This window comes from Colletotrichum acutatum (genome assembly GCF_030867785.1).
Source record: "Colletotrichum acutatum strain CBS 112980 chromosome Unknown BDZ83scaffold_12, whole genome shotgun sequence".
Classification (NCBI taxonomy): domain Eukaryota; kingdom Fungi; phylum Ascomycota; class Sordariomycetes; order Glomerellales; family Glomerellaceae; genus Colletotrichum; species Colletotrichum acutatum.
Window position 1 is genome coordinate 43,951 of NW_026849006.1, and position 25,697 is coordinate 69,647.

At 53.5% G+C, this 25,697-nt stretch overlaps 8 protein-coding genes across 8 annotated transcripts; 5 read left to right on the plus strand and 3 right to left on the minus strand.

The window, feature by feature from the left end:
* Positions 1-1,990: 1,990 nt before the first annotated feature.
* BDZ83DRAFT_568703 (calcium-translocating P-type ATPase) lies at positions 1,991-5,750 on the plus strand (the record flags this gene model as incomplete). Its single annotated transcript, XM_060504109.1, has 4 exons — positions 1,991-2,885; positions 2,943-4,783; positions 4,834-5,219; positions 5,273-5,750. 4 exons carry the CDS (start codon positions 1,991-1,993, stop codon positions 5,748-5,750), a joined length of 3,600 nt encoding a protein of 1,199 aa, XP_060369282.1.
* A 337-nt stretch (positions 5,751-6,087) lies between these two features.
* Positions 6,088-7,360, plus strand: BDZ83DRAFT_605774 (ubiquinol-cytochrome C reductase). Its single transcript, XM_060507343.1, has 5 exons — positions 6,088-6,316; positions 6,389-6,411; positions 6,564-6,629; positions 6,774-6,822; positions 6,900-7,360. Exons 1-5 carry the CDS (start codon positions 6,314-6,316, stop codon positions 6,957-6,959), a joined length of 201 nt encoding a protein of 66 aa, XP_060369283.1. The 5' UTR covers positions 6,088-6,313; the 3' UTR covers positions 6,960-7,360.
* On the minus strand, positions 7,361-8,420 carry BDZ83DRAFT_605779 (endoribonuclease L-PSP). Its single transcript, XM_060507344.1, has 4 exons — positions 8,135-8,420; positions 8,041-8,054; positions 7,758-7,961; positions 7,361-7,687 (listed from the first exon to the last, which is right to left on the minus strand). Exons 1-4 carry the CDS (start codon positions 8,289-8,291, stop codon positions 7,571-7,573), a joined length of 492 nt encoding a protein of 163 aa, XP_060369284.1. The 5' UTR covers positions 8,292-8,420; the 3' UTR covers positions 7,361-7,570.
* Positions 8,421-8,426: 6 nt separating this feature from the next.
* On the minus strand, positions 8,427-9,062 carry BDZ83DRAFT_605782 (uncharacterized protein). The gene has a single exon (XM_060507345.1). It carries the CDS (start codon positions 8,619-8,621, stop codon positions 8,442-8,444), a length of 180 nt encoding a protein of 59 aa, XP_060369285.1. The 5' UTR covers positions 8,622-9,062; the 3' UTR covers positions 8,427-8,441.
* An 886-nt stretch (positions 9,063-9,948) lies between these two features.
* BDZ83DRAFT_568801 (dolichyl-phosphate-mannose-protein mannosyltransferase) lies at positions 9,949-12,444 on the plus strand (the record flags this gene model as incomplete). The annotated part of the gene is made up of 3 exons (XM_060504119.1): positions 9,949-10,206; positions 10,326-11,961; positions 12,017-12,444. 3 exons carry the CDS (start codon positions 9,949-9,951, stop codon positions 12,442-12,444), a joined length of 2,322 nt encoding a protein of 773 aa, XP_060369286.1.
* Positions 12,445-12,923: 479 nt separating this feature from the next.
* On the plus strand, positions 12,924-15,079 carry BDZ83DRAFT_605791 (cryptococcal mannosyltransferase 1-domain-containing protein). The gene is made up of 2 exons (XM_060507346.1): positions 12,924-13,972; positions 14,074-15,079. The coding sequence occupies exons 1-2, from the start codon at positions 13,379-13,381 to the stop codon at positions 14,761-14,763; spliced, it is 1,284 nt and encodes a 427-aa protein (XP_060369287.1). The 5' UTR covers positions 12,924-13,378; the 3' UTR covers positions 14,764-15,079.
* Positions 15,025-16,652, minus strand: BDZ83DRAFT_605792 (uncharacterized protein). Its single transcript, XM_060507347.1, has one exon. The coding sequence runs from the start codon at positions 16,387-16,389 to the stop codon at positions 15,391-15,393; it is 999 nt and encodes a 332-aa protein (XP_060369288.1). The 5' UTR covers positions 16,390-16,652; the 3' UTR covers positions 15,025-15,390.
* Positions 16,653-19,684: 3,032 nt separating this feature from the next.
* On the plus strand, positions 19,685-21,496 carry BDZ83DRAFT_47924 (uncharacterized protein). The gene has a single exon (XM_060503279.1). The coding sequence runs from the start codon at positions 20,086-20,088 to the stop codon at positions 21,364-21,366; it is 1,281 nt and encodes a 426-aa protein (XP_060369289.1). The 5' UTR covers positions 19,685-20,085; the 3' UTR covers positions 21,367-21,496.
* The last annotated feature ends 4,201 nt before the right edge of the window (positions 21,497-25,697 follow it).

Sequence of the window (25,697 nt, forward strand, 5' to 3'; positions counted from 1 at the left end):
GACGGATTCAGGAACACCAGACGAAGGAAATCAGCAAGGACAGCGCCTCCCATACGTTACCATCTTCCATCCCTACGGATACACTAAGAAAACCGATAATCCCGTCGGAGATCTGTCATTGCAGGCGAGCAAGGAAGAGGAGATGAGAGGGAGGCAACCACCAGTTGGGTGACCATACATAGATTCCCTCGCATTCTCCCGCATCGAGAGGGCTGGCGTACCTAGGTAGTTGACTGATCTGGTCAAGATGACGCCACGTGTGTCGCATCTTCTGGCCTGGTCAGACCTGCAGAAAACCGGCGTATCTTTCGGTGAGGAAGATCTGAGGGAGAAGACGGGAAGTACGGTGCTTTCTGTGCCATCCCATGTTAGCGAATACCGACCCCTGTGCTGCCAGGTTTTTTTTACACTTTGGTTTGCCTGTCCAGCTGTGCTCTGTGCTGTCTCAAAACAATCAGGTCTTGGCAATTGTAATCATTGACAGGGTGGAATGTGGGCGACAGCGCACCAAGCCGTCCGGTGTGGCCATTGTAAGTCAGCTTCCTCATCACCCGTTTCAACCAAATTATCCTCCATTCGGGTTGCACCCGCTCTCTGAGTCTGAAGCGGTGGCTTCTTACCTCTAGCACTTGTTATCAACCGCTATCTAGCCGCAAAGTATGAGCATTGCTTGCCCTGCCGACTGTGTGGTTCCCATCAAGCCACCTTTCAACGCTCCCGTCGGCATAAAGGCGTGGATGAAAGGCCCTTCCCTCATCGGGCAGCATGATGTAGACATACAACCATGGCTGAGAGGGAGTGGCACATGGCGCGTCCTCCCTCCTCATTGGGGGAGTCAGACTTCAGACCGTTCAAAATCAAGAAACGCTTACAGCCATATTCAGTTGAGAGAGGCAAGGTAACTTTCTGAACTGCAATGCAATGCGCTTTGCGACACTCGCTGACGAAATGAGAGGGAGAATCGATATTAAGGGGAATTCTCTTAACAAATACTTCGTACCAAAATAACCGCACATCTTCGTCCGTACAGCTGACTTGGCCAAGAAAACACAAGCTTCTTTCGACCAGTCAAGCTTTCTGGACTCAGTCCGCGTTTGCCAAGACTTAGGCGACATATTGGTCTCGCTCTCATCAAACCAGAAACCACTTGAAAGAGCAGTCAGCGAATGCGCTCGCGACAATCGTCAGAGCCCTGCACGCTCGTTCTTGGCATTGACCGTTCCATGGTCAGCTTCCTCCGGGCCTTTTGGTGGTCAACAACAGCTTTCCATCGTCATTGTTCGTCCGATGATTGGGTACAGCTTGCTTGATCTCCGGGGTGCCGCGGTTTATGCACGGTAAAAGGTAGGCGTCGGGCATTTGTGAAAGACGCTGCGGCAGGTGAAATTAATGATGATGCTGTGGTTGCTTGAGTATTACCAGGCACAAGTTGGTCTTGCCAAGAATGTTGTACTGACATAGTGGGCAAGGCAGACTGGAGGGACTGAACGTGCATTCATTTCTCTATCCGTAGGGAGTGCGGTAGACAATAACATCATCTCCCGCTCCTCTTTCCTTATGTTTGCCTTGTTGCTTCTTCTTCATTTCTCCCCAAATCGCTGTGCACTTCTGTGGTGGTTGTTCCTTCCCTCATATCTCAGAGGAGGCCTCCCGAAAGCATCACCGCCCGGCGCCTTCTGTCGACTTGGCAGGCTTCTGACACTTTTGGAGCTTTCGCACTTCGTTCAAATCATAGAGCAAGTGCGACAGCATTCACTCCTTCCGTACTTTACGTTCACCGGTACTGGCGACATCTGTCCGTCACCTCTACTGCCTTTCCGTCACTAGTCTAGTGACGGTCTGGACCAAACATCAACACTCTTCTTGGTCCAACCACATCTTCTTTCGACAGGCAATACTGGAATAATACCCGGCAGAATTCAACCTAAGCATCTGGATACTGCATCAATTCGAAGACTACTCGCCACGTCGCTTAGTCCACAGTGCCATTATGACGACCACGAACAGAGACGCCGAGAAAGGCGTTGATGTCTCGGATCAGGACGAAAAGAGTCAGCAACAACCACTTGATATTGAGGCCAAGACAGCCAAGGACGAGCGCCACCATGGATCCCGCAAGTTCTCATTGGATACGGCAGATGCTCTGACTCCTGATCGCGGCACCGAAGACATGTTTAACACGAAAGAAAATAACAGATTCGCTTTCGCCCCCGGTCATTTGAGCAAGCTCTTGAACCCAAAAAGTCACAATGCCTTTTACGCTCTCGGCGGTCTTGCTGGCCTGGAGAAAGGTCTTCAAACCAACCGCAAGACCGGCTTAGGTGTTGATGAAGATAAATTGGATCATGCGGTTTCGTTCGAAGAGGTAGCTCTCAAGGGCGTCCCCAAGTATGGAGCAGCTGGAAACACAGTCCCCCAGCCTGATCCAAAAGCGAAGAACGACATTCCCATCCCACCTCCTCCAAGCGAGTATACCGGTGGCTTCTCGGACCGCAAACATGCGTTTCGAGATAACAGGCTGCCCGATAAGAAGCAAAAGTCATTTCTGCAGATGGTGTGGATCGCCTACAACGACAAGGTGTTGATTTTGTTGTCGATTGCCGCCATCGTCTCTCTTGCACTGGGCTTATACGAGACTTTTGGACAAAGCCATAAACCGGGTGAAGCCCGAGTCGAGTGGGTTGAGGGTGTGGCCATTATGGTTGCCATTGTTATTGTTGTCATGGTTGGCTCGATCAACGATTGGCGAATGCAGCAAAAGTTCAACACTCTCAACAAGAAAAACGATGACCGCACTGTCAAGGTTATCCGGTCTGGCAAGTCGGTAGAGATATCCGTCTACGACATTGTAGTTGGCGATGTCGTTCATCTCTCAACTGGCGACAGTAAGTTTTTATCATTGAGACATTAGGTCGATTCCTAGCTAACGCATACTTCTTTAGTGGTACCTGTTGATGGCATCTTCATTGAAGGTCATGGGGTCAAGTGCGACGAGTCATCGGCTACCGGCGAGTCTGATCTGCTCAAGAAGGTCAGCGCCGACGAAGTCTACGAGGCCCTTGACAAAATGGCAAAAGACAATGTCGATCATCCCGATATCGAGAAGATGGATCCCTTCATCATCTCCGGCAGCAAGATTCAGGAGGGCACTGGCACTTTCTTGGCCACGGCGGTTGGCGTCAATTCCTCATATGGCCGTATCACCATGTCTCTCAGAACCGAGCAAGAAGATACGCCGCTGCAGAGAAAGCTCAACATTCTTGCAGATTGGATTGCGAAAGCTGGTTTTGCCGCAGCTTTGCTGTTGTTCGTCGTCCTTTTCATCAAATTCTGCGTCGGACTCCCCACAAACAACGGTACTCCAGAGCAGAAAGGTCAGCAATTCCTGAAGCTCTTCATCGTCTCGGTTACCGTTGTCGTTGTGGCTGTTCCTGAGGGGCTGCCCCTGGCTGTTACTTTGGCGCTCTCTTTCGCAACATCGCGTATGATGAAAGACAACAATTTGGTGCGAGTTCTCAAGGCTTGCGAGACAATGGGCAACGCAACCACCATTTGCTCAGACAAGACGGGAACCCTCACGCAGAACAAGATGTCAGTTGTTGCCACGACCCTAGGCAAGAGCATCAGTTTTGGCGGCACCGATGCTCCTCTTGAGTCCTCAAAAGAAGAGAAGCCCAAAAACAGCACGTCGCCTTCTGACGAAACCCATGTCAACTCGGTTCGCAACGTTTCAGCCGGAGATTTCGCCAAAGACCTTAGCTCCGAGACAAAGCAACTCCTCATCCAAGGCAATGCCGTCAACTCCACTGCATTCGAGGGAGATCAAGAAGGAGAGCATACTTTCATCGGGTCCAAGACTGAAGTTGCCCTTCTCACTTTCAGCCGGGATCAACTAGGGGCCGGACCTGTCGAAGAGGAGCGATCAAACGCAAATGTGGTTCAGGTTGTTCCTTTCGACTCAGCAGTCAAGTACATGGCTACTGTTGTCAAGCTCTCGAACGGGAAATACAGGGCTTACGTCAAGGGAGCATCTGAAATTCTCCTCGGAAAATGCACCAAAGTGCTAGACAACCCAAGTGGTTCCGAGCTCAACGTAGTGGACTTGACTTCAGAGGACAAGGACATGTTCGCGCAAACGATTGATTCGTACGCTGGCCAAACCCTTCGCACAATTGGCTCTTCCTTCCGAGACTTCGATTCCTGGCCACCAAAAGAAGCCATCTCTGAGGAAGACTCAAGGACTGCAGACTTTGACAAGATTCACCAAGACATGACCCTCATTGCGATTTACGGTATCAAAGATCCCCTGAGACCTTCCGTTATCGATGCTATCAAGGACTGCAATCGCGCCGGTGTGGTGGTCCGCATGGTCACTGGAGACAACATCTTGACGGCAAGAGCAATCGCCAAGGAATGTGGCATCTATCACCCCGAAGATGGCGGTATTGCCATGGAAGGCCCGACTTTCCGCAGAAAGACCGAGGAAGAGCTGAAGGACATCGTTCCCAAACTGCAAGTTCTTGCGCGTTCCAGTCCTGAAGACAAGAGAATCCTTGTCCGAACTCTCAAGGATCTTGGCGAGACGGTTGCTGTGACTGGAGATGGCACGAACGATGCGCCCGCGCTTAAGCTATCGGATATCGGATTCTCCATGGGCATTGCCGGCACTGAAGTCGCGAAAGAAGCATCTGGTATCATTCTGATGGATGACAACTTTGCTTCAATCGTCAAGGCCCTGATGTGGGGAAGAGCTGTGAATGACTCCGTCAAGAAGTTCTTGCAGGTAAGTTACATGAGTAGAGAAAGTCGACGGAATTCGCTAACAAGCTCAAGTTTCAACTGACCGTGAATGTCACCGCTGTTGTTTTGACATTCGTCTCTGCAGTCGCCAGCCCTACGCAAGAGTCGGTTCTCAATGCTGTCCAATTGCTCTGGGTCAACTTGATCATGGACACATTTGCTGCGCTCGCGCTTGCCACAGACCCGCCGACTCGCAGTGTCCTGGATCGCAAGCCTGACCGAAAGTCTGCTTCACTCATCACGTTGAGGATGGCAAAGATGATTATGGGACAAGCAATTTTGCAGCTCGTGATTACCTTCGTCTTGAACTTTGCTGGACGCAGCCTTTTGGGCTATGGCACATCTGAGGACGATACCAAGAGTCTGAATACCCTCGTCTTCAACACATTTGTCTGGCTGCAGATTTTCAACGAACTCAAGTAAGTAATTTATGGTAAGAAAACTGATGAACGGTCAACTGACTCCCGAATAGCAATCGCCGCCTGGATAATAGATTCAATATTTTTGAAAACATCACCAAGAACTACTTCTTCATCGGAATCAACCTGATCATGATTGGTGGTCAAGTTCTCATTATTTTCAAGGGAGGTGAAGCATTCCAGATCCATGCCTTGAATGGCAAAGAATGGGGTCTCTCTATCGGTCTCGGCGCGATCTCTCTTCCTTGGGGAGCCTTCATCCGTCTCATCCCCGACGCGTGGGTGGCTTCATGCCTGCCATGGTTCATCCGCAAGAAATGGGCACCTGATACGATTTCGGAGAAGCGTCTCGAGGAGCATCGCAAGTTTACTGGCGGTCTCGAGCCTCCCCTGCGGACACACACTGGGCTCAGAGGTCGCAGAGCACAGGAGCACATGCCGTTCCGACAGCGGATGCACAATGTGAAAGTCCATGCCAAGGCGAAGATTGGCCGCCATGATCACAGCGTCTCGTCTACTAAGGAGGGTTGAAAATCATGAATCTTAGCAACAAAAGGCTCGTAGCCATGTAATAGTAGTAATTAGTAACAAGAACCCATTTAACCGAGCTGCCGCCTCGTTCTCTGACTGCCAAACGTGTCAATACGTCGTACTTCAAATTGGGGCAATACCACCATGTTAGAACCACAGAAAAAGGCAAGGATTCAAACCAAATCAGCGTCAAATTTGTCATACCGAAACGCAATATCGATTGCTTGGGGTAGATGTGCAGCAAAGTCGCAACTTGCGAGTGAATGGCAGAGCTGGAAGGAAACCTGTGGCGTTTGGCGAATGTGGCTAGTGGTGAGAATTGCAGTTGGCGAGCCTTAGTCATCCAGCTTTTGATGGTTGAAGGGAAGGTGGATCGGAGAGCCAATCAGAGCCCATGTATTTCGGCAAAGCTAAGTGCTTCCCGGAACATCGCGAATTTCGTCAAGACTCCCAACACCATCCGATTCAACCCACTCCCCCCGAACGATCATCGCCCCGTCGACCGCAAAGAAGCACCACTTGTCACTACACGAGACGTGCGAACTTGACAGACGATATTCACAATGGTATGCTAGACTTCCTGCGGGCACCTTTCGCGCGACCGCAATTGGCTAATCGCTCACTTTTTGTGTCTCTAGGCCGCCGCTCGCCCCTTCTACACGCAAGTTCTTCCCTCTCTTCTTGCTGCCGCTTTCGCCGACGACCGATATCGATTATGATCAGCTGGATACAGCGCGACTTGGATCCGAAAGAGGCGGCCTCGATTGAGCGAATGAAGGATGTACATGCTAACCTGTGATTGTGGTGGTATAGCGCTATCTTCAAGAACAACTTCTCCATGCTTGGCTTTGTCTTTGCGACGGGCTTTGCTTTCGAGATGTGAGATTTCCCGCCCCCTTTTTTGCGATAATCCGACTTGCTGGTATCTCTTGCGAGGTTCAGAGGAGGGGAGAGGCCGATGAGTCCCGAGGTATCGGGGTATTTGAGAGGGAATTGAACGTGGGCTGACACTTTTATTTCAAGGGGCTTTAACGGCGCGATGAACAAGTACTGGGACTACCTGAACCGCGGCGTAAGTACTCCAATGGGCACAATTTGGGCACACAAAGTCACCATGCGATTTTGCTGACAAGTGATTGAACATAAAAGCGCCAATGGAAGGACATCCGCCACAAGTACGTCGAGGCTGCCGATGACGACGAGGAATAGACGACGAAATCTACGACTTTGTGGGCCAGGAGAGCGAAATAGAGGGAACGAGGGGCCTTTCTCCTTTTCAGAGCTTTGGCTTGGTGGAGGAGGATGGGGAGTCCCTTAGGCGGGCGTGTATTTTGTACCGATAGACGGAAGGGCGTGTAGAACATCAAGCTACCTTTCTGCATATTACTTACATTTGAGGTTCCCCTTTTTGCTTTTCGTGAGAGATTACGTGGTGCAAATCCTGTAGCGAGTTGCAGGCTGTCTTTGCTGGTAATTGCTGAGAGGTTCTATATCGCCATTGAGGTTCACAGTGGTTTATGTAGCTACGAAGCTGCCTTTCCGGTAAGGGCCTCACCTAGCGTGTCCTGATATCACGATCCACGAATCACGCATAGGTACTGCAAGGGGAGAATTACCTACAGAACCATATTTCAAACAATCACATTAGCAAATCTACAAGTCTAGTCCTCTTATCAACTCCATTGGTTACATTGGACGGTCACTTGAATGTGAAAACGTCTAAGATGTACGTTTCACTTGTTTTTTAATTTGTCGAGATCTATAGTGACTGCTCACTTCCTTCACGGGTCGAGCTCTCTAGCAGGAGATACACCTAGCTTTTAGGGGAGGGCAATGCACTCAATCTCAACGTCAACGTTCTTGGGCAGAGTCTTGACGGCGACGCAGCTGCGAGCGGGCTTGTGGGTGAACCACTTCTCGTACTCGCCGTTCATCTCCTGTTCGTGATTTGTTAGGAGGGGAAAATGAGGTGGAATCCCGAGAGGGAGAAGGAGGGAGGAAACTCACGGCAAACTCGCCCATGTCAGCGAGGAAGATGTTGACCTTGACGACCTTCTCGATGGAGGAGCCGGCCTCGACGAGGACGGCCTTGAGGTTGGAGATGCACTGCTTGGTCTTGTCGGCGATGGAGCCCTCGACGAAGGTGCCCTCGGGGGTGAGGGGGATCTGGCCGGAGCAGTAGATGGCGGTGGGGGTCTTGATGGCCTGGGACTATTGGGGGTTCATGGTGGTTAGATTAGTCTTTTTCTTAGAGGGCTTCATGGTGAGAGAGGGAGTGGTGTTTTCATACGTAGGGGCCAAGAGCTATTCGAGTTGATTGTTAGCTAGTGTTACTTTGAGTCACCCATTTGAGGTGAATAGGATGAGATTGAGAGAAAACTCACCGGCCGGGGCGTTCTTGGTGAAGACGATGGATTGCTCAGACATCTTTGCTGTGTTGACGCTAAAGGGCTGGATATGGAATTTGTTTACGAGACGTGGTGTTGAGCGAACGGCGGCGCGGGATGATAGTCTTGTGACGGATCTGAGGAGTGAGGACATTTGGGAAAAGGAAAAGGATGAGAGACTATCTATCGCGGGGTTATGAGCAATTGGGCAATTGGAGCAAAGCAGAGACGTAGCACTACGGAGTACACAGGTAAGGTAGGGCGGACTGCGGCGAATTGAGGGTCTACATATAAAGTTGGAGCTTCACGATTGGATGGGCGGGCTTCGGGCGGGGTGCCGTTGGTGACATGTGTGGTGCGGCACGCCCTCCGTTCTTCGGCGCTGGGCCCGGTGCGCGGATGGAGGGGTGGGTTTGTCGGCGTGCGTCGGCGCGGCCAGTTGCGGGTTATGGCTTTTCGGCGCCCTGGATTGACAAGTTGACATGACATTGCATGATTGTTTGTAAGCTTTGTTGAAGAAGATGCATGGGATGTATTATTGGATGTCTGTCTGTGGAGTATCCGCGGCTAACATGTTTTTGAAGTTGTATTTAGAGCATTTATCTGCGGATGGCATCCGTACGTACCTAGGTACCTGACTTAGGCCTGGAATCATGATATTGATCACTCGATCGAAAAGAATTGGAAGATGTCGAATAACTCCATTCTTAGAACAGCAAGTACCAAGTCATACAAGAGGGCACTTGTTCCCGGGAAATGGCTTGTTCTGCCTACGCGTACAATGTATCTTTTAAAGTGATTTTATGTCGGAGATTCGGATGCTCCACGAGGCATCATGGGATCCTTATCTTATCGCAGCGGAAGGTGGGAAGATGTGAGATGAGGTGAAGTGGGCTGGAGCTGCCCTTGCTCTCCCGGTTCTGAGTACCCAAGTCCACTTGTACTCCGTAGTCTCCCCAAGCCGCCCTTGGAACACTACTCCGAAATTGTTAGCGCAGCTCCATCCAATGGAATGAATTGAATGCCCGGCAAGAAACCAGAATGAGTGCGTGAATACGTAGATGATTCTGCTGATAGCTCTCCCACTTTGGCCAAGTGTCCAGTCCTCTTGGTGGTCCATGGAGAAAGAGAACGATCCCTGCCCCTAAAGATTATCCCGTTCCCTAGCTTCTGAGACTACGGATAATACTACGGACAGGGCCATCTGGTCTTCGGGAAGGTTCAGTGTCAGTCTGCAGTCTGCACGTCGTCAGGGAGTCTCCCAAGTTTTTCCGCTCAAGTTCCCGGGGAAAACAATCAATCTTCCTTGTCCCTTTTCTGCCGTCCCTCAATCTTCTTTCCCATTATCGTGAGAAGTCAATTCGGGCCCTCTCTTTTTCTTCTTCCTAGGCCTTCTTCTTCTTCAAGTCATTCCTTAACACGTCACCTTTTTATATTACGTTCCCTTCTTTCTCTTCGACTTTTGATCAAACGTGACGTGAGGGCTGACGCGCTCCACTTTTCCTTCGTAGCGTGTAAGTTAGCTACAAGCCCCTGAGCTCGCTCCCTTACAGCTCCAGAGTACCTACCTACCGTACCTAGTGCGATACGTACCTCTCATCCATTGGAACCAATCCAGTCCCATAGGGTCCCTTCAGTTGGAGCTATCTGTCCTTCTTCTGTGGTGATCCTGCCTGCCCCCCGAGGGATCAAATATTCCCAGCTCGCAAACTTCTGGAAACCAAAACTTTTCAGCCTCAAGGCTTGGACTGACAAACCTTTTCCATCGCCGAGCAGCTCCTTCATCGAATCCCCCACGTCCCACCCCCATCATGGCGTCGACGACTGCCACCCCGCAGGGCAGCGTTCGCCAGCGCAACAATGCGAAGCGGCCTACCACGCCCGCCGCCGGTGCAGCTGACGCCGTCGTCGAGTCGTTGAACAAGGCCGGTGCAAAGACCAAGCGCGCCGTCTCCCAGCCCGAGTACGGCGTCGGACTTCTCATCACCACCATTCTCGCCTTCGTTACCCGTTTCTGGGGCATCAGCCATCCCAATGAGGTCGTCTTTGACGAAGTCCACTTTGGCAAGGTACGTCTGACATTCGTCTCCCCATAGAGGAAACAAGAAAAGACACGGAGGAAACCACCAATGCAGAATCGGAATCGCCAGAACACATGATAGCTAACCAACACTGCTCTTTACTACAGTTTGCCTCTTACTACCTCGAAAGAACCTACTTCTTCGATGTCCACCCTCCGTTCGGAAAGCTCCTCTTTGCCTTTATGGGATGGCTCGTTGGCTATGACGGACATTTTCACTTCGAGAACATTGGCGACTCTTACATCTCCAACAAGGTGCCCTATGTCGCCTTCCGAGCTCTGCCCGCCATTCTTGGCGCATTGACCGTCTCCGTCACCTACCTCATCATGTGGGAGTCTGGCTACAGCTTGCCCGCCTGCCTTTTGGCCGCCGGTCTTGTCTTGCTCGACAACGCGCACATTGGTCAGACGCGTCTGATTCTTCTCGATGCGACCCTCGTATTCGCCATGGCCTGCAGCTTGCTCTGCTACATCAAGTTCTACAAGCTGCGCCACGAGCCCTTCTCGCGCAAGTGGTGGAAGTGGCTGATCCTCACCGGATTCGCCCTGTCTGCCGATATCTCGACAAAGTACGTTGGACTCTTCGCCTTCGTCACCATTGGTTCCGCTGTGATTATCGATCTCTGGGGCCTGTTGGACATCAAGAGACCCGGTGGTGCTCTAAGTCTTCCCGATTTTGGCAAGCACTTTGCTGCTCGCACCTTTGGCCTGATCATCATGCCCTTCCTCTTCTACCTCTTCTGGTTCCAGGTCCACTTTGCCGTTCTGACCCGATCGGGCCCTGGTGACGACTTCATGACCCCTGAGTTCCAGGAGACGCTGAGCGACAACGTCATGTTGGCCAACTCCTTGACCGTGGAGTACTACGACACCATCAGCATCCGCCACAAGGAGACCAAGACCTATCTCCACAGTCACGAGGACCACTACCCTCTGCGCTACGATGACGGCCGTGTTTCCAGCCAAGGCCAGCAGGTTACCGGCTACCCTTACAACGACACGAACAACTACTGGCAGATCATCCCCTTGGTTGACGACCAGAAGACAGGCAAGGCCGTCAAGAACAACGATGTTGTGCGCCTCAGGCACTTGGGTACCGATACCATGCTGCTGTCCCACGACGTCGCCTCGCCCTACTACCCTACGAACCAGGAGTTCACTACGGTGCCTTTGGCTGATGCGTACGGCGACCGTCTCAACGACACCCTCTTTGAGATCCGTGTCGAGAACGGCAAGCCTGGTCAGGAGTTCAAGAGTATCTCGAGCCACTTCAAGTTCATCCACAACCCCAGCAAGGTTGCCATGTGGACGCACACCACTCCTCTGCCCGAATGGGGCCACAAGCAGCAGGAAATCAACGGCAACAAGCAGTTGGCGCCGAGCTCCAATATCTGGTTTGTTGAGGACCTTCCCGCGATCCCCCTCGATTCTAAGAGACGCGAGAAGCCGGAGAAGGAGGTTAAGACCCTGCCCTTCTTCCGCAAGTGGTTCGAGCTTCAGCGCTCCATGTTCTGGCACAACAACCAGTTGACCAGCAGCCACCCGTACGCCAGCCACCCCTACCAGTGGCCCTTCCTGCTCCGTGGTGTCAGCTTCTGGACTCAGAACGACACCCGCCAGCAGATCTACTTCCTCGGTAACCCCATTGGCTGGTGGCTCGCCAGCAGTCTTTTGGCAGTCTTTGCCGGTATCATCGGCGCGGACCAGGTGTCACTTAGACGAGGCATTGACGCTCTTGACCACCGTAAGTACCGTGCATTTTGTTTACTGTCTAGGACACCGTCGCTAATCATCAGCAGGTACCCGTTCGCGTCTGTACAACTCAACTGGCTTCTTCTTCCTCGCCTGGGCCACCCACTACTTCCCCTTCTACCTGATGGGCCGTCAACTCTTCCTTCACCACTACCTGCCGGCACATTTGGCTTCCTGCTTAGTTGCTGGTGCTCTCCTGGAGTTCATCTTCACCGCTGAGCCCGCTCCCGAGGAGGGCTACGAAGTCATCAAGGGCAACAAGAAGGCCGATGGACCTAAGAGACACATTTCGGCCCGTGAGCGATTCGCCGGTCAGAGTCTTGCTGGCGCCTGGATCGCTTGCGGCGTTATCCTTCTCATTGCCCTCGCCGGCTGGTACTTCTTCCTGCCCTTGACGTATGGATACCCTGGCCTCACCGTTGAGGAGGTTGTCCGTCGCAAGTGGCTCGGATATGACCTGCACTTTGCCAAATAGATGGCAAGCCGTTCACATCAAGACCCAACGCGGGACTGATGATACAGATACCTTTTTAGAAGATGTTGCCCCAGATGTCAGACGGGCTCTCACCTCCAACGACCTAGAGCGAACAGGTCAAGGGAATACAGTGACCACAGAGTCCAGCAGAGGATTAAAATGGGGATGATTGGGGACGTCGAGTGTATTAGTAGTTTTCTTGAGTCCAATGATATACTCCAGAGGATCTTTGTTCACGTGAAGCTGTGATGTACTTGAGGTAGGGATACTTGTTGATGGCATTTTTACGCATAATTGGATGAAAGCATCATTCAAGTCATGCTATTTCATACCATACCTTGGTCAATGTTCTCATGCTCTTCGTCGTGTCGTCGTCGTCGTCGTCTTGTGCAGGGGTAAGCTGTGTCGAAGCGACCAATCGCGTGGCTCCCCGTCTTCTCCAGGCCTCCAAAACGGACCCTGTCAGCCCTGCCGGGGCCCAATGACACCGGGCTAAATCGAGCGCAGTAGGGACAATACCTGGTGACGGGACCCTTAGCTGATCCCTGCCGAAAAGCTACTTCGCATTACTGAGCACCTACAGGCCCCCGCGGCCTCCAGGTGTTACCTTACGTATAATCTTACGGATGATAATACGAGACTCTCGCTCGTCCGTCTTGGCCAGTGCAGGAAGGAGGGACGTTGACTTGTTGCACTCAGAGGTTCCTCTTTTTTTCCTCTTCTCTTCTGTCGTCAAGGCCGGTTCAATGGCGTCCATGACATACCTCTCATTTTCTCCCTCTGCTCACTGACTATCGTGTTAATCTTCTCGTCCTTCGACCTCGTCTTCCAACACCGGTTCCCCTCCGCTCGAACCAACCCGAACCAACGACCACCGACGACGGCAAGCTCGAGCGCAACGCCGCCGAGCTCACCCTCAAGAAAGAAAAAAGCCATGGGCCTCCTCAACGGCATCCGCCTGAGCGCCCGCCGCCTCTTCCGCTCCCGCCCCTTCCGCAACCTCGCCCTCCTCCTAACCCTCTACATCCTCCTCGACGCCCTCCGCTACCAGCGCCGCGTCACCTCGGCCCCGCGCCACGACCCGTCCCGCCCGCGGCGCGCCGAGCGCATCTACATTGCAGGAATGCACTACAACGACGCCTCCGTGATCCGGACGCACTGGAATAAAGCGGTCCTGGACCTCGTCGAGGCGCTGGGGCGGGAGAACGTCTATGTGTCAGTGTATGAGAGCGGGAGCTGGGACGATACAAAGGCGGCGCTGAGGGAGCTGGACGGGGTGTTGGAGAAGAGGGGGGTGAGGAGGAATGTGGTGCTTGACGAGAGGACGCATGCGCAGGAGGTGGAGGATGTTCCTGCGGAGGGGGAGGAGAGGGAAGGGTGGATTACGACGCCGAGGGGGAAGAGGGAGATGAGGAGGATACCGTTTCTTGCGAAGTTGAGGAATTTGACGTTGCGGGATTTGTGGAAGCTCGGAGAGGACGGGGAGATGTTTGATACGGTGCTTTTTTTGAATGATGTTGTGTTTACGGTAAGATTTGCGTTTCTTCCTTCGTTTATGACATGGACGGCACGTTTCATGCGACAATCACACCAAGGAGAAGAGAGAGGGCTAACATGGGGAAACCCCAGACCGAAGACGTCCTCGCGCTGCTCGATACCAACAACGGCATCTACGCCGCAGCCTGCTCCCTCGACTTCGCCCACCCACCATCCTACTACGACACTTTTGCGCTGCGCGACTCGGCGGGGCAAGCGACGCTGATGCAGCGGTGGCCGTACTTCCGCTCCGAGGCGAGCCGCGCCGCCATGATGGCCTACTCGGACGCCGTACCCGTGCGGAGCTGCTGGAACGGGATCGTAGCGATGCCGGCGGCGCCCTTTTTAGCGAATCGGCGGGGCGCGGCCGGCGGCGTCAAGAGGCTTGCGTTCCGCGGGGTGGACGATTCGTTGGCCGAGGAGGCGCACCTCGAGGCGAGCGAGTGTTGTCTCGTTCATGTGGATAATCCGTTGTCGGAGCAGCTGGGGGTGTTTGTGAACCCAAGGGTGAGGGTCGGGTATTCGCCTGCTGCGTATGAGGCTGTGAACCCGGGTGGTGGGCGGAGTTGGCTTTCTGTGTGGAGGATTGTGGTTGGGGTTTGGGAGGGGAGGGTGAGGAGGGTGTTGACGAGTGAGAGGGTGAAGGAGTGGGTTGTGAGGAAGAGGTTGAAGGAGTGGGAGGCTCGCGGTGGTGGTGAGAAGGATAAGAGGAGCGAGAAGGGGGTTGATTGTTTGATTAACGAGGGGCAGGTGCTTGTGTATAATGGATGGGCTCATGTGTGAAGGAGAGGATCGCAAAGACGGCGAGAAGGATGTGAAAAGGAGAAAAAGATACCCATTGGATGTGTTGTTTTCTTATAGATGGATCGTACGATGTACAAAAAAACAGTTACGCCCATGTCCTTCCTGTTGGCTTTCTGCTCCAACTCTACACACGTGCGTTCAATAGTTCCGAAGACTGGAATGGAGGAAAAAAAAAAAAAGAGTCCACCACCGGTGTGGCTACATCTCTTGGTGCTCATGCTGGGATTCGAACTCGGGTACTCTCGCTAAGCCTGTCGTCGAACAGGCTGGTTGGCGTGTAAATTGATTGTCGGCCTTTGACCATTTCCACCACCCAGCCAGTTTGTCCTGACCTCCCGACCTAGAGAGGCGCCTGCTGTTGCTGGTGGCGGAAATGGGATTAGAGGGGGGTATATACCTTGCTCCGGTTGTATATTCAGAGTATTCCTATTTTCCATTCTAAGATAGGGTAGGTAGGTATTATCGCCAAATCAACAAATGTTCCACCTAGATTTATGTTCGTGTCCCTCCTCCCTTTCCTCTGAACTATACGAAGAGATCTCGCTTGAATTTCTCGATATGGGATGTAACAAGTTTTCGTCAATTTCTTGTTGACCCCTCCTAACCTCACTCCATGACAACGTCCGACGTGCCAGCAACTACAGGCATCGCCCCAATCTCGGTGAAGAACCGTTGCAACTCGGCGTCGTCGCCTGTCTCTATATCGACCAGGACCGCTGTGTTGGTCTCTTTATCGGAGATCTCGATTTCTTGAAAGTTATGTGACCTCTTGAGCGTGGGTTTCTTTCTCGATGTATTCAGCGGCTTGACGTAGAGGTCTGCTTCCGGTTGTTCGAGAGCACAGTCTGTAGGTGAATCGTAGATGTCATCCTCATCTCCTTTCTCGTCATCGCCAGAGAAGGTCATGAGGTCCTCGGGAGGTTGAGACGTCTCCGCCGCGAAGGATACATCGACCTGGCCCTCCCAGGTCTGGTCGGCGGTGAATGCTTCGGGAGATAAGGGGCTGACGAGGTACGCCCCATCATCATCAACGACAGGCCCTGTTCCCATGTCGTCGACAAGGCCATCGAAGTACGTTCCCTCTCCATATCCCTCATCCACATCATCATCCTCCATCTCGTCGTCACTATCCGCCACGTCCTCCTCGACACCCATCTCATCTTCATGATCAACACCAACACAACACCTCAACCCGCTTCCCCTTCCCTTTCGTCTACCCTGGTCCCGAATTTCCAACCTCGAGCCAAATTCGTCCTCCGGATCAGCAAGCAACTCCAGCAACGCCCCCTCCTCGTCGAGCAGATTACACTCCCTCGCGACGCCCAGCGCCCCAGACGCTGCGGCAGCAACAAGCCGCCCGCCAAGCCCAGAGCTCACGACCCGCGGGACGTCGTTCATCTGCAGCACGTCAAGGAGCGAGATTCCGTACGTGCTCAGCTCGTGAAGCTGCGTCGAAGTGAGGTACCCCCGCCGCTCTGCGTCCGCGGCGCGGAGTTTTCGAAAGGCGCGGAGGGCTGTGGAGGCTCGTCTGTGCGGAGGGTACGTCGAGAACGAGGGAGATGAAGGGGACGGAAGAGGGGTGTGGAAGTCTACTACGGCCAGCATGTCGTTGATGGCGTCTGCTGACCACTGCACGGAGCGGATGGCTTGTAGGAGGCGGGTATACTCGCGCCTGCGTGGGTGAGAGGGGAAGTTTTGGGCGTATCTCCCTGAGCCGGGGGTCAGCGGCAAAGGAAGTATGGGTTCGACGAGGTCGGTCTGGGGTTCGAGGGGGTTGACGGAGGGAGAGGGGATACAATGGAGGACGAGGTAGCGGAGGATGTTTGCATTTCGGGCAAGGTGGGTTTGGAGGGTGTTGTAGGGTGTTGTTTGGGGCAGGGAGAGGCCACGGGCGATTGTGGTGAGAGGGGCAAGGGCGGATGGGGAGGAGGGATGGTAAGGGGGGAGGAGGTCTTTGTCGGTTGTGGGAGAGAGGCAGGATTCGTGGTGGGGGTGGGATGTGGTCGCGTAGATGTCGAGGAGGTCATTTATCTCTTCTTCGTCTCCTTCGCCCTCACTCGGGGGTGTTGGAGATGTCTTGGGTGTGGGGGAGAGAGTGCCTTCATTATCCGAGGAGTCTGAGGAGTAGACAGACGAGGAGCATCGCGGGGATGTGGATGGCTGTGGCGTTGATATCCAGTGTTCGTCTTCCACGGTGGTTGATTGGAAGAACTGGCTTGTATTCTGAAAGACGGTCCTCATGGGTGTGCTATCGAAGTCGCCAGCTTCCGTTGTCGTGAAACTATCTCCTTTCTCCGCCGCGTAGGATACCTCGGAAAAGGTGAGGGTTCTGGAACTATGTTCCAATGAGTCTTTGCGGAGTGGGAACGTTAGCGGACTCTCTGATGCCCTGTTGGACTCTGTGTCTGCCCTGGTAACGCTCATGACCAAATTCTGGGGACGAATATCAGAGTACCTCGATCTCTCATTGTCGTCATACCAATCCAGTCCGGCGACGGGACGAATGATCGCGTGAGCAGGAGTCGGAGGGAGATTCTCCTCTTCATCAGCATCGGCCTGCCACCCTTCAAACTCTTCTGAAAGGGAGTTTAACATAATCCCGATCGACCATTCGTGTCCCTGGTTTTGTGCCTCGGCCGTCCTATACTCGGAGAAATCAAACAACACCTCCGCATCCGGCGTGAAATTCGATCCTGCCTCGTTCGTCTGGTCATCACCAGTCCCATCGACGACATCCGCCCCCGAGATCAAGGGACCCGGAACCACCCCCTCTTCGACCATACTTCTCAAATCCTCAAAGTATAGCGACGGCAGATGACGCCGACTGCCCTCGCCATCAAAGGGGTCTTCTTCCGCGGTAGATGTCTCGTTGTTGGAGTAATCGACTAAAGTCATCTCCATTCCCTCCTCCCTTGCCGTCAAGGATCTTCCAGGCCCCTGGACCGTCGTCAAAGAGCCCGAGACCGCCCCGTTCGTCGGATGCAAGCGCAGTCCGTCTCTCATTATCACACCACACACCTCGAACGCAGGCATCACCTCTCCTGTCTCCTTCTTTTGCGCCTCCGACCTGTGACGTTGAGTATTAGCACCCTCTTCTGCCTCGTGACCACACGGACGTGAAGACTCGTCAACAGCCCGTGACCCGCGCCGGCCATCATCGTGACGAATTACCTCTTCCGCTTCATCGCGCTTCTCTTCAAACTCCTCGTCCTCTTCATAACATCCGCCGCGCTCGCACTCGCACCCATATCCACCATCCCTCCAATCCCCAAACTCCTGCTCGTCGAAGTCATCTTCGTCTTCGTCGTCGTCGTACTCCTCCCAAGCCGCCGCCTCGTCCCGGCGACGGTTCTCCTCGGCGACAGAGAGAACCCAGCCATCGTCGTATCGAGCGGTCCCTTCCCCCCCACTCCCGTAGACCGTCGTTGTAGTTCCGTACCGAACGTGCAGCGCGTCGTCGTCCGCGCCGAGGTACTCGAACTTCTCACTTCCCCTCACCCGCCGTTCAGCGTCTTCCGTTTGCCGGATGAGCTCGATGAGCGCCGCGGGGGACTCACCTCTGAGCAACGACTCCGTCTCCCTGATGCCCTGGGCCGGAGGGGCCGAGGGACGGTGCATGGGTGACGACAGATCACCTCCGTATACGGAGAACTCGGGCGCGTCGTAGCTGTGCGTGTCTTGAGCATGGTTCTGTCTGGATTCTCTGTCTTCGCCTTCGTGGGCTTGGTCAGTGGTGGGAGAGTAACACTCTGACGTCTTGGTCGCCGTCGCCGTAGGACGGTGACGGTATGGTTCGCGGGATGATCGCGAGGGTCTTCTTCTGTTGGACGTCCAGCGTCCTAGGGATGGCCATGTGAAGCCCATCGTTCCTTGAAATCCGAAGAATTAGATTATCCCTCCAACGATTGTCTGTTTTGTCCAAGGGAAAGCGAAAAATCCTGATGAGAAGTAAGAAAGAAGTCGAAGAGGAAGCAACGAAACGCCTGACGAGTGTAAAATGGAGCTGGACTGACTCCTTTTGACTCAGATGGTACTAAAGGAAAAGGCCTTTTCCCCTTCTTGTTGCCGTTACTTGGTGCAAAAACTTGGCGTCTGCCCTATAAAGAAGTAGCCTTTGACTGATCCCTTGCTCGTCGGACAAGGGGAAGGGAGAAATCCTAGAGTCTGCCATGTCAAAGAAACGAAGGCTTCCTCGTGGAATCCTTTGACGTTTCCTTATTCTTGAACGGGGAGCAGTGAAACGATATTGACCGTTTCTTCGAGGCCTAGAACTACGTCGAAACGAACATGAGCATAATGTTGTTGGCAATTATTTGATCTTGTATCTTCTCTACGTCAGTCTTTGACGAGTCAGAAGGTTTCTGAAACATCCAGTTCTTCGGGAGAAAAGAGGCCTTTTGGATTTCTTAATAACAGGCTTCACTTTATGTAAAGGGAGAGAAAACGTTGGATCCAAGCAAACATCAACGCCCGGACATTCTTTTCTGGAGGATCCTTCGCGAACGGATCAGAGTTTCCAGAAACAGAACAAGAAAATAGCCGGATCAAGAAATCCCTTGTTTCACGACATTTCACGACAATTGGAAGTAGACCGCGCTGTCTTGATTGTTCTCGACGAGGCTTAGCTAGCTGGCTACCTCGACCTACCTGCCTCATCTTTTGAATCTCGGGTTTCTCCAGTATAACAGAAATCCCGAGAATCGATAGGCCTACCTGCCAATCTCCACTGAATGGGCCAGTATAGAGATACAGTGGTCTGGGGTCTTACTCAAAGTTATCACGACTGCTGCTGTCCGAGTGTTCAGCAAGAAATGATCTGGTCCATCTACCGACAAGTAGTTAGAGCACACTCAAAGTGAACAACGCGGTTGTCGAGCATCACGAACAAGAAGCAATACACCAAGAATCCTAAGACAAAGTCATTGTAATAGCCACCGTCAAACCATTTACCTAACAGAGAAGAACAAGATGAACCAAAAAAACACAAGGCGTTGTCCCAACCCCCTCCATCACAACCCCAATGTACCTTTCTCGTCGGTACAAAAGGGTCAAGTCAAAACCTCACTCTCCCAGGCGAGAGGAGAGATAGACGGAGAGAGAGTCTGTCAAGAAGCCAGTCGTACATACCAGCCAAGAATCGAAACCCAAAACCCCGTTTCCTGCCTCCAGAGGCTAAAATCTCGGTCCAAAAGCAGCCCAGCTCCCCGATACCAAGTAAGGCAAAAGGCATACATAAAATAGAGGTACGTAAAATACCACAGGGGAAACGTATTACGAAACTCCAAAAGTCTACCGAGAAACATGTGCTGGGAGAAGCAAATAATCTACACAGACTGCCACCACAGCGTCTTTGAAGACATAGACTGCGCAGACCACAAAGCGCAAGCGCGCAAGCTCAATTACGACTCCAGCTTGACCTCCTCCTCTGTTATCTCTGCCAGCAATCATCCCAAGCCCAATACCAGCACCAACAACGCCAAAAGAGCACGACGAAACCGCAAAGATCGCTCCCCGTGGAGATTGCTCCTCTGCCCCTGCTTCACCTGCCCGTCCACTCCCTCCACGCCGCCACCGTCACAAGGCTACGAAGAGTTCGGCACCTGCCGCGAAAGGAAACGCTGCATGAGTCCCGTCGGGGGAACTTGTCCCCGCTGCGTCCAGGGAAAGGCCGTCGCGGCGATGCAGGCCGTTCCTCCGTCGACGCCGACGCCGGCGAGGACGCGGTATCAGCATGGGCAGCAGCAGCAGAGGCGTCCGGAGTTGGGGGGAAATGTTGGTAGGAATGATGCTTACGGTGCTCCAGGTTTTTCAGGAGATCGAGGGGGGCAGAAGGCCTCGCGGCGGGGTGATGATGTGCGTCGATATCAGGGCCCCAGGGCTCCGGGCCCGCCAAGGGGCGGTGGTCACGATGGGAACGGTACGAGCAGAGATGGCGGGGACGTTGACGGCAGAAGTGGCAGAGGTGTTGCTGGTGCAGTGCCACAGAATTCAAGGGGTGGTAGATCTCCGACGTCACCGTGGTTCAATAAGCGATTTCACGACGCTCGCGAGGAGGAGGCCAGCCGGCAGCAGCATCGTCGAGGAGAGCAGCAAGGTGCCCAGCAAGTATATCTTCACCAGCAGCCGCAAGAGCAGCGAAGACCGGTGAGTCACGGTGGACAACGGCATCAGCAGCAGCAGCATCAGCATCAACACCAATCCCAACAGCAAGAGAGACCAAGTGGTTCTACATCACCCTTTCCCACGCAGCCCAAGCCGATACCCTCGTACGTCCGTGGATCTACTTTCCACCTCCTCCCCGCGCCCCTGAAAATACAAGAGAGGACCAAACGAGATACGGCTTCCCGTACGGTGGAGGGCACGGCCGATATGTCCGAAGGGCTAACCCGTAGTTCCGCAAACGCAAGCCGTCCTCTGCAAGTGAACGCCACCCATGAGAAAGGTAAACGACGGAGCAGCCGGGATCAGCAGCAGGAGGACCGCCGCGTAGTAGTCAGCAGCTCGGAGCCACGCATCGCAGGAGCGGAATGTACCCCCGAGTTGCCACTGGAGGAGCTGATGGACGAGGTCGAGATGCTGTAGCGGAGGGTCCCCAATTAGGAGCAACGGTGAGCTTCAGCCGCGTGGCTGGTGAAGAGGGGGAGGGGAAGCAGTCCTCTGGTCAAAAAGTAGAGAAATAGAGTAGGTAGGCCATGTTCCAGCGATCTGGCCACCCTTGTCCCAGCCGGCCATCGCCCCCTCAAAGCAATCACACCTTAGTACACCATGTCTGAGGGCCGCTGAGAAAAGTTTCAACTTGGAAGCCCATTGGGAATCTGACGTGCATGACTTGGGGACGAGTATGCCTCCAAAGAGTCTAGCGGAAGGAAACAAGCTCAAGGCAGAGAGAATAAACAACACCAATGTCACAACCCTCTTTCTTTTCATGTTGATACAGATTCGTGGCCTCTGTGTTAGTCCAATCAATGACGGGTCTTGTCTATTGTGCGTCAGGTGGAACGAACGTGGTCTCAGGAAACGGGTGTGTCTATCTAGTGTGTGTAGAACTGCATCGGTTCAAAGAAGCGAGGGACTGGTACGTATCGTATTGGCCTGGCAAAGAAGCAGAAATGCTGATGCCTTGTTACGACGCGGTCGAAAGTCCTGGGAAGGGGGGAAAAAAAAAAGAGGTGGCCGCAATTGATCGGCGAAGCGGAGTTTGGTGATAGGCTGCTCTATTTCCGCAAAGCTGATTGGTGACGAGGGGACACCCATAGGGCTGACCGGCGGGCAGACAGTTGGGGTCGGGATCGTTGATTCGTGACCGCCTACGTGTCGTCAGTACACGACGGGCTTCTTGAGCCAATGAGACGGTGGCATAGGCTTTGCGGATGAACCGATATCCGTTGGAATGAGGGGGGTTCCTAACGAGTCCTAATTCTTGCGTTCTTTTAAGGGCCCTGGAATACGATACGGGGTGCGGGATTCGGCGTGTCCAGGAATAGTCATGTAATGTGTAAGTGACGAGGCGGCTAAGTTATTGAGTACACAGGACGATGCGACGCCGCCTCTCTCCTGCGTTCGGGGCAAGTCACTGTGTGGACGGTGAGCCGGGAACCGATTTTGAGTCAAAAAGCTTGCTTGCTTTGAGTTTCTTGCTTCTTTCGTCTGTCGGTAAACATCTTGGATTGGCTTGGGTTAGAGTCACTGGGACAGGTGGACAGCCACACCAGCCCTACGTGTGGAGAGGGACTGGGAGGGTTGTGCGAGTGCGAGTGGTGATGGTGGTGAGCAATTGGTTGATCAAGGTTCGTTTGAATGTGTTCCTGCGAGGAGACGCGCATCCGTCATGCGACTTTCCCTGCGCCAAAGTCCTGTGCAGCAAATAAGCATACACGACTGAGTACGAATCCCTGGGTACGGATTCGTTGGTGATATGCGCAACCGCGCAATCCAGCACCGTCAGAGCAAAACGCCAAGCTTCAACCAACGCAAGCTAGGTGACGACTGACAAGTCAAGACATGCAGGTCCATGTTATTGCTCCTTTTCGCGTCCTAGAGTCCCAGACTCCGGCTGTCCCTGAAACCCGATTAGGTGAAATGCGAACGGTCGCTCGTGTGAAGCTGCGAGTTACGAGTTGTCAATGGTTCGGAATTCTCAACCTTCAAACTGTAACCCTGGTACCGCGTGCTCTGTACTGAACGTCATTCGGCCGACCCAGACCAGACTGGTGGGCTTTGCTTGGCTAATCAGACTGGGTGTGTAATCTTGGTGGGTGGGATAGAGAACCCAGAGCGCCCGTTGGCCGTTCCGACCCCTGCCTGTCCCGTGGTCTAGTGACAGGCCGGACGAAAATGCCGACCTTGACCGGAAGTTGAAGCAAAGCTTTTTTGTCTGCTCTATCGTTTTCTTCCTCCTGGTCCGTGGATGAGCTGGCTTGATCGGCCCCCAACAGTAAGCAGAAGCCATGGCAGTTGGTCCGCAGTGGACCGTTTTCAATAAACTCCACATGTCACGGACCACGGGTTGATGGGGACTGGTGATATCAGCAACGCGCGAGAAATGGTATCCGTCCGGGCGCCAAGGGCGTCATTGGTCAATTTCCGCGTTGAAGGGTGACATAATGAGAGAGGCACAGAGAGTTGGTGTTGGTCTCAATTTAAACTGGGATCCCATCTGCCGCTTTGGGCAAACGCAAGGGGAGCCCTGATCTGCTCGTCGTTACTGCGAAGCAGGCCTGTCGTATGTATCCGTAAAGACGTAGTCACAGTGGATGGCAGCATGGCATTGCTGCGACCTTGAGGGCCTGCGGAGGAGGCTGAGGGCTCTTTGAGACTCTGGGTGACAGAGGAGCGGAATTTGGAGTATGTAAGACAGCCAACAGTTCGCTTGGGAATGGTCCCAGGTTGGCGGAGAATGAAACGACCCAGTGGGAAGTCATGGATCGGGCTGGCGGGTGGAGATTGATGAGCGGGTTAGCTTTGGGACTTTGGTTCTGATGGGCTGATTTTGACGGGGGTAAGCGAGAGAGACTCAGAGAGACTCAGAGCGAGGCCAAACTAAGTCTAATCCCTGACCCAGTTTCCGAGTGTAAAAAAGGTACCGTGCATGAGACTATGAGTCCCTCTCCAGTCTTGCCCAGTCTTGGTTCTCTTGAGGACTCTTAGCTTGCCGCCCTACCGTTAGCGGCCTCAAAGCCACGGCCGGTGCAACAGGTGTGCAGGAGAGAGGGCCATAATAAGGTACTGAGCAATGCTATGCTGAGCTGTGCTGTGCTGAGCTGTGCTGTGCTGTGCTGTGCTTTGTAGGTTATGGCGGCACGGTACGGAGTAATGCTATGCAATACGGTATGGCGAGAACAGATGTCACTGGTGACCGGCGAGCTTGGCTGTGCATGTGCGTTTCTGGTCATTCGTACGTTGATCTGGACGAATGCGTTCCGACTCTGATGGCGCTGGTGAGGCTGGACAGCCAAATCGTCTCCTTGGAGTTTCGAGTGTATCCGTACACTGCTGTGTAGGGGGTACCGTGGGTAACTGCGAGAGATGAGGATGCCCAATAGCCCACTTCAGCTCATCTTCAGCGGTGCTTGTTGAGACTTGATCGAACCTTGCGATACGCCCCCATCTGCGGTCACGCCTTGCTGCCGTCTCCATTTGCGAAGCGACTCTGTGCAGAGGGAGATGTTCTGGCGCCCGTCCGGCTGGCGCACCCTGCTTTCGAATACAGTACTGGACCAGACCCTTGCGTTTCCCGCTTCTCGGGACCCATCAAGATTTGCGAGCTGGAGAAGGCAGCCGTCAATCCGATACATCGTTCTAGCGGTATGTACGTACTCCGCACTCTATATTATCTGTAGTTGGTGATGGGTTGCGTTTCCCGCCCCTCAAATGGAGCATTCAGGGACGAGAGAATTCGTCTGCCTCCGGTGAAGTGCGCGGCGGTTTGAATATTGGATGGGTGCAATGCGCATTGGTGAGCAGTGCTCCCGGGCTGGACCGCAAGTGACAAACAACAGTAAAGGTGACAAGCAGCAGCAGCAACAACAACAACAACAACAGACACGGAGTCGGAGTCGGGGCCATAGGCTGGCTGAGGTTCCATTGTTTTGCTGACAGCAGCGTCATTGGTAGCATAGGAATTGAGACGTCAAGTTGCAGTGCAAGGCGTTCATATCTGACACCCAGTGACCTAGAGGCCAGGGTGGCGAGGACAGCTAGTATCTGGTGTTCCGGGTTGCCGTTACTCTGGCGGCTGGGTGTCTCTTACTGGGGCAGAGTATGGATATTGGTGATGGTATCATTGCTTCGAAGGAAGTGATGCGAGGTGATGAGAGGTAGTCGGTGCTAATCGTGTACTTTGATGCTTGATTCGGGGGGGCTGTGCTCATGGGTTTGTCCACCGCCGTGCAGTTTGAGCAGCGGGCTGCATAGCTGCGGTGACCCTAACAGCGGGTCTTTCAATTGTTCAGGTGGCCCGTAATGAGGTGCAGCCAACATTGTTTGGAACGAGTGGAGTTTGGCTTGGTTGCCGGCGGGCGGGCTTAACGGATGATACTGGCGAGAAATCTTCATTTCCATGTTGGACGAATGATTGCTGGTAAAAAGACGAGACGATGGGACTCTGGGGGGTTGAGACCGAGGAGACCGAGGATGGGACTGTGGTGGAAGATGGCAGAATTGAGGATACCTGATGTGGTACGAAGTACCTACCTACGGAGTAAGGTAGGTAAGCGTGGTAAGGTAAGGTATGGTGTAGGTAGGTATGGAAGGTGGTGGGGTTCAAGGTTGGAGGGTACCCTGGGTACGTATCTTTTTTAGTGACCGGGGGTTGGATCCTTTCTGATCCGCAAAGCCCAGACTCCGCCTCCACTGGTCGGCGGCGACGCTCTCCCATTGGCTAGTCGATTAGGCAGCAGCCTTTCGCCCTGGGC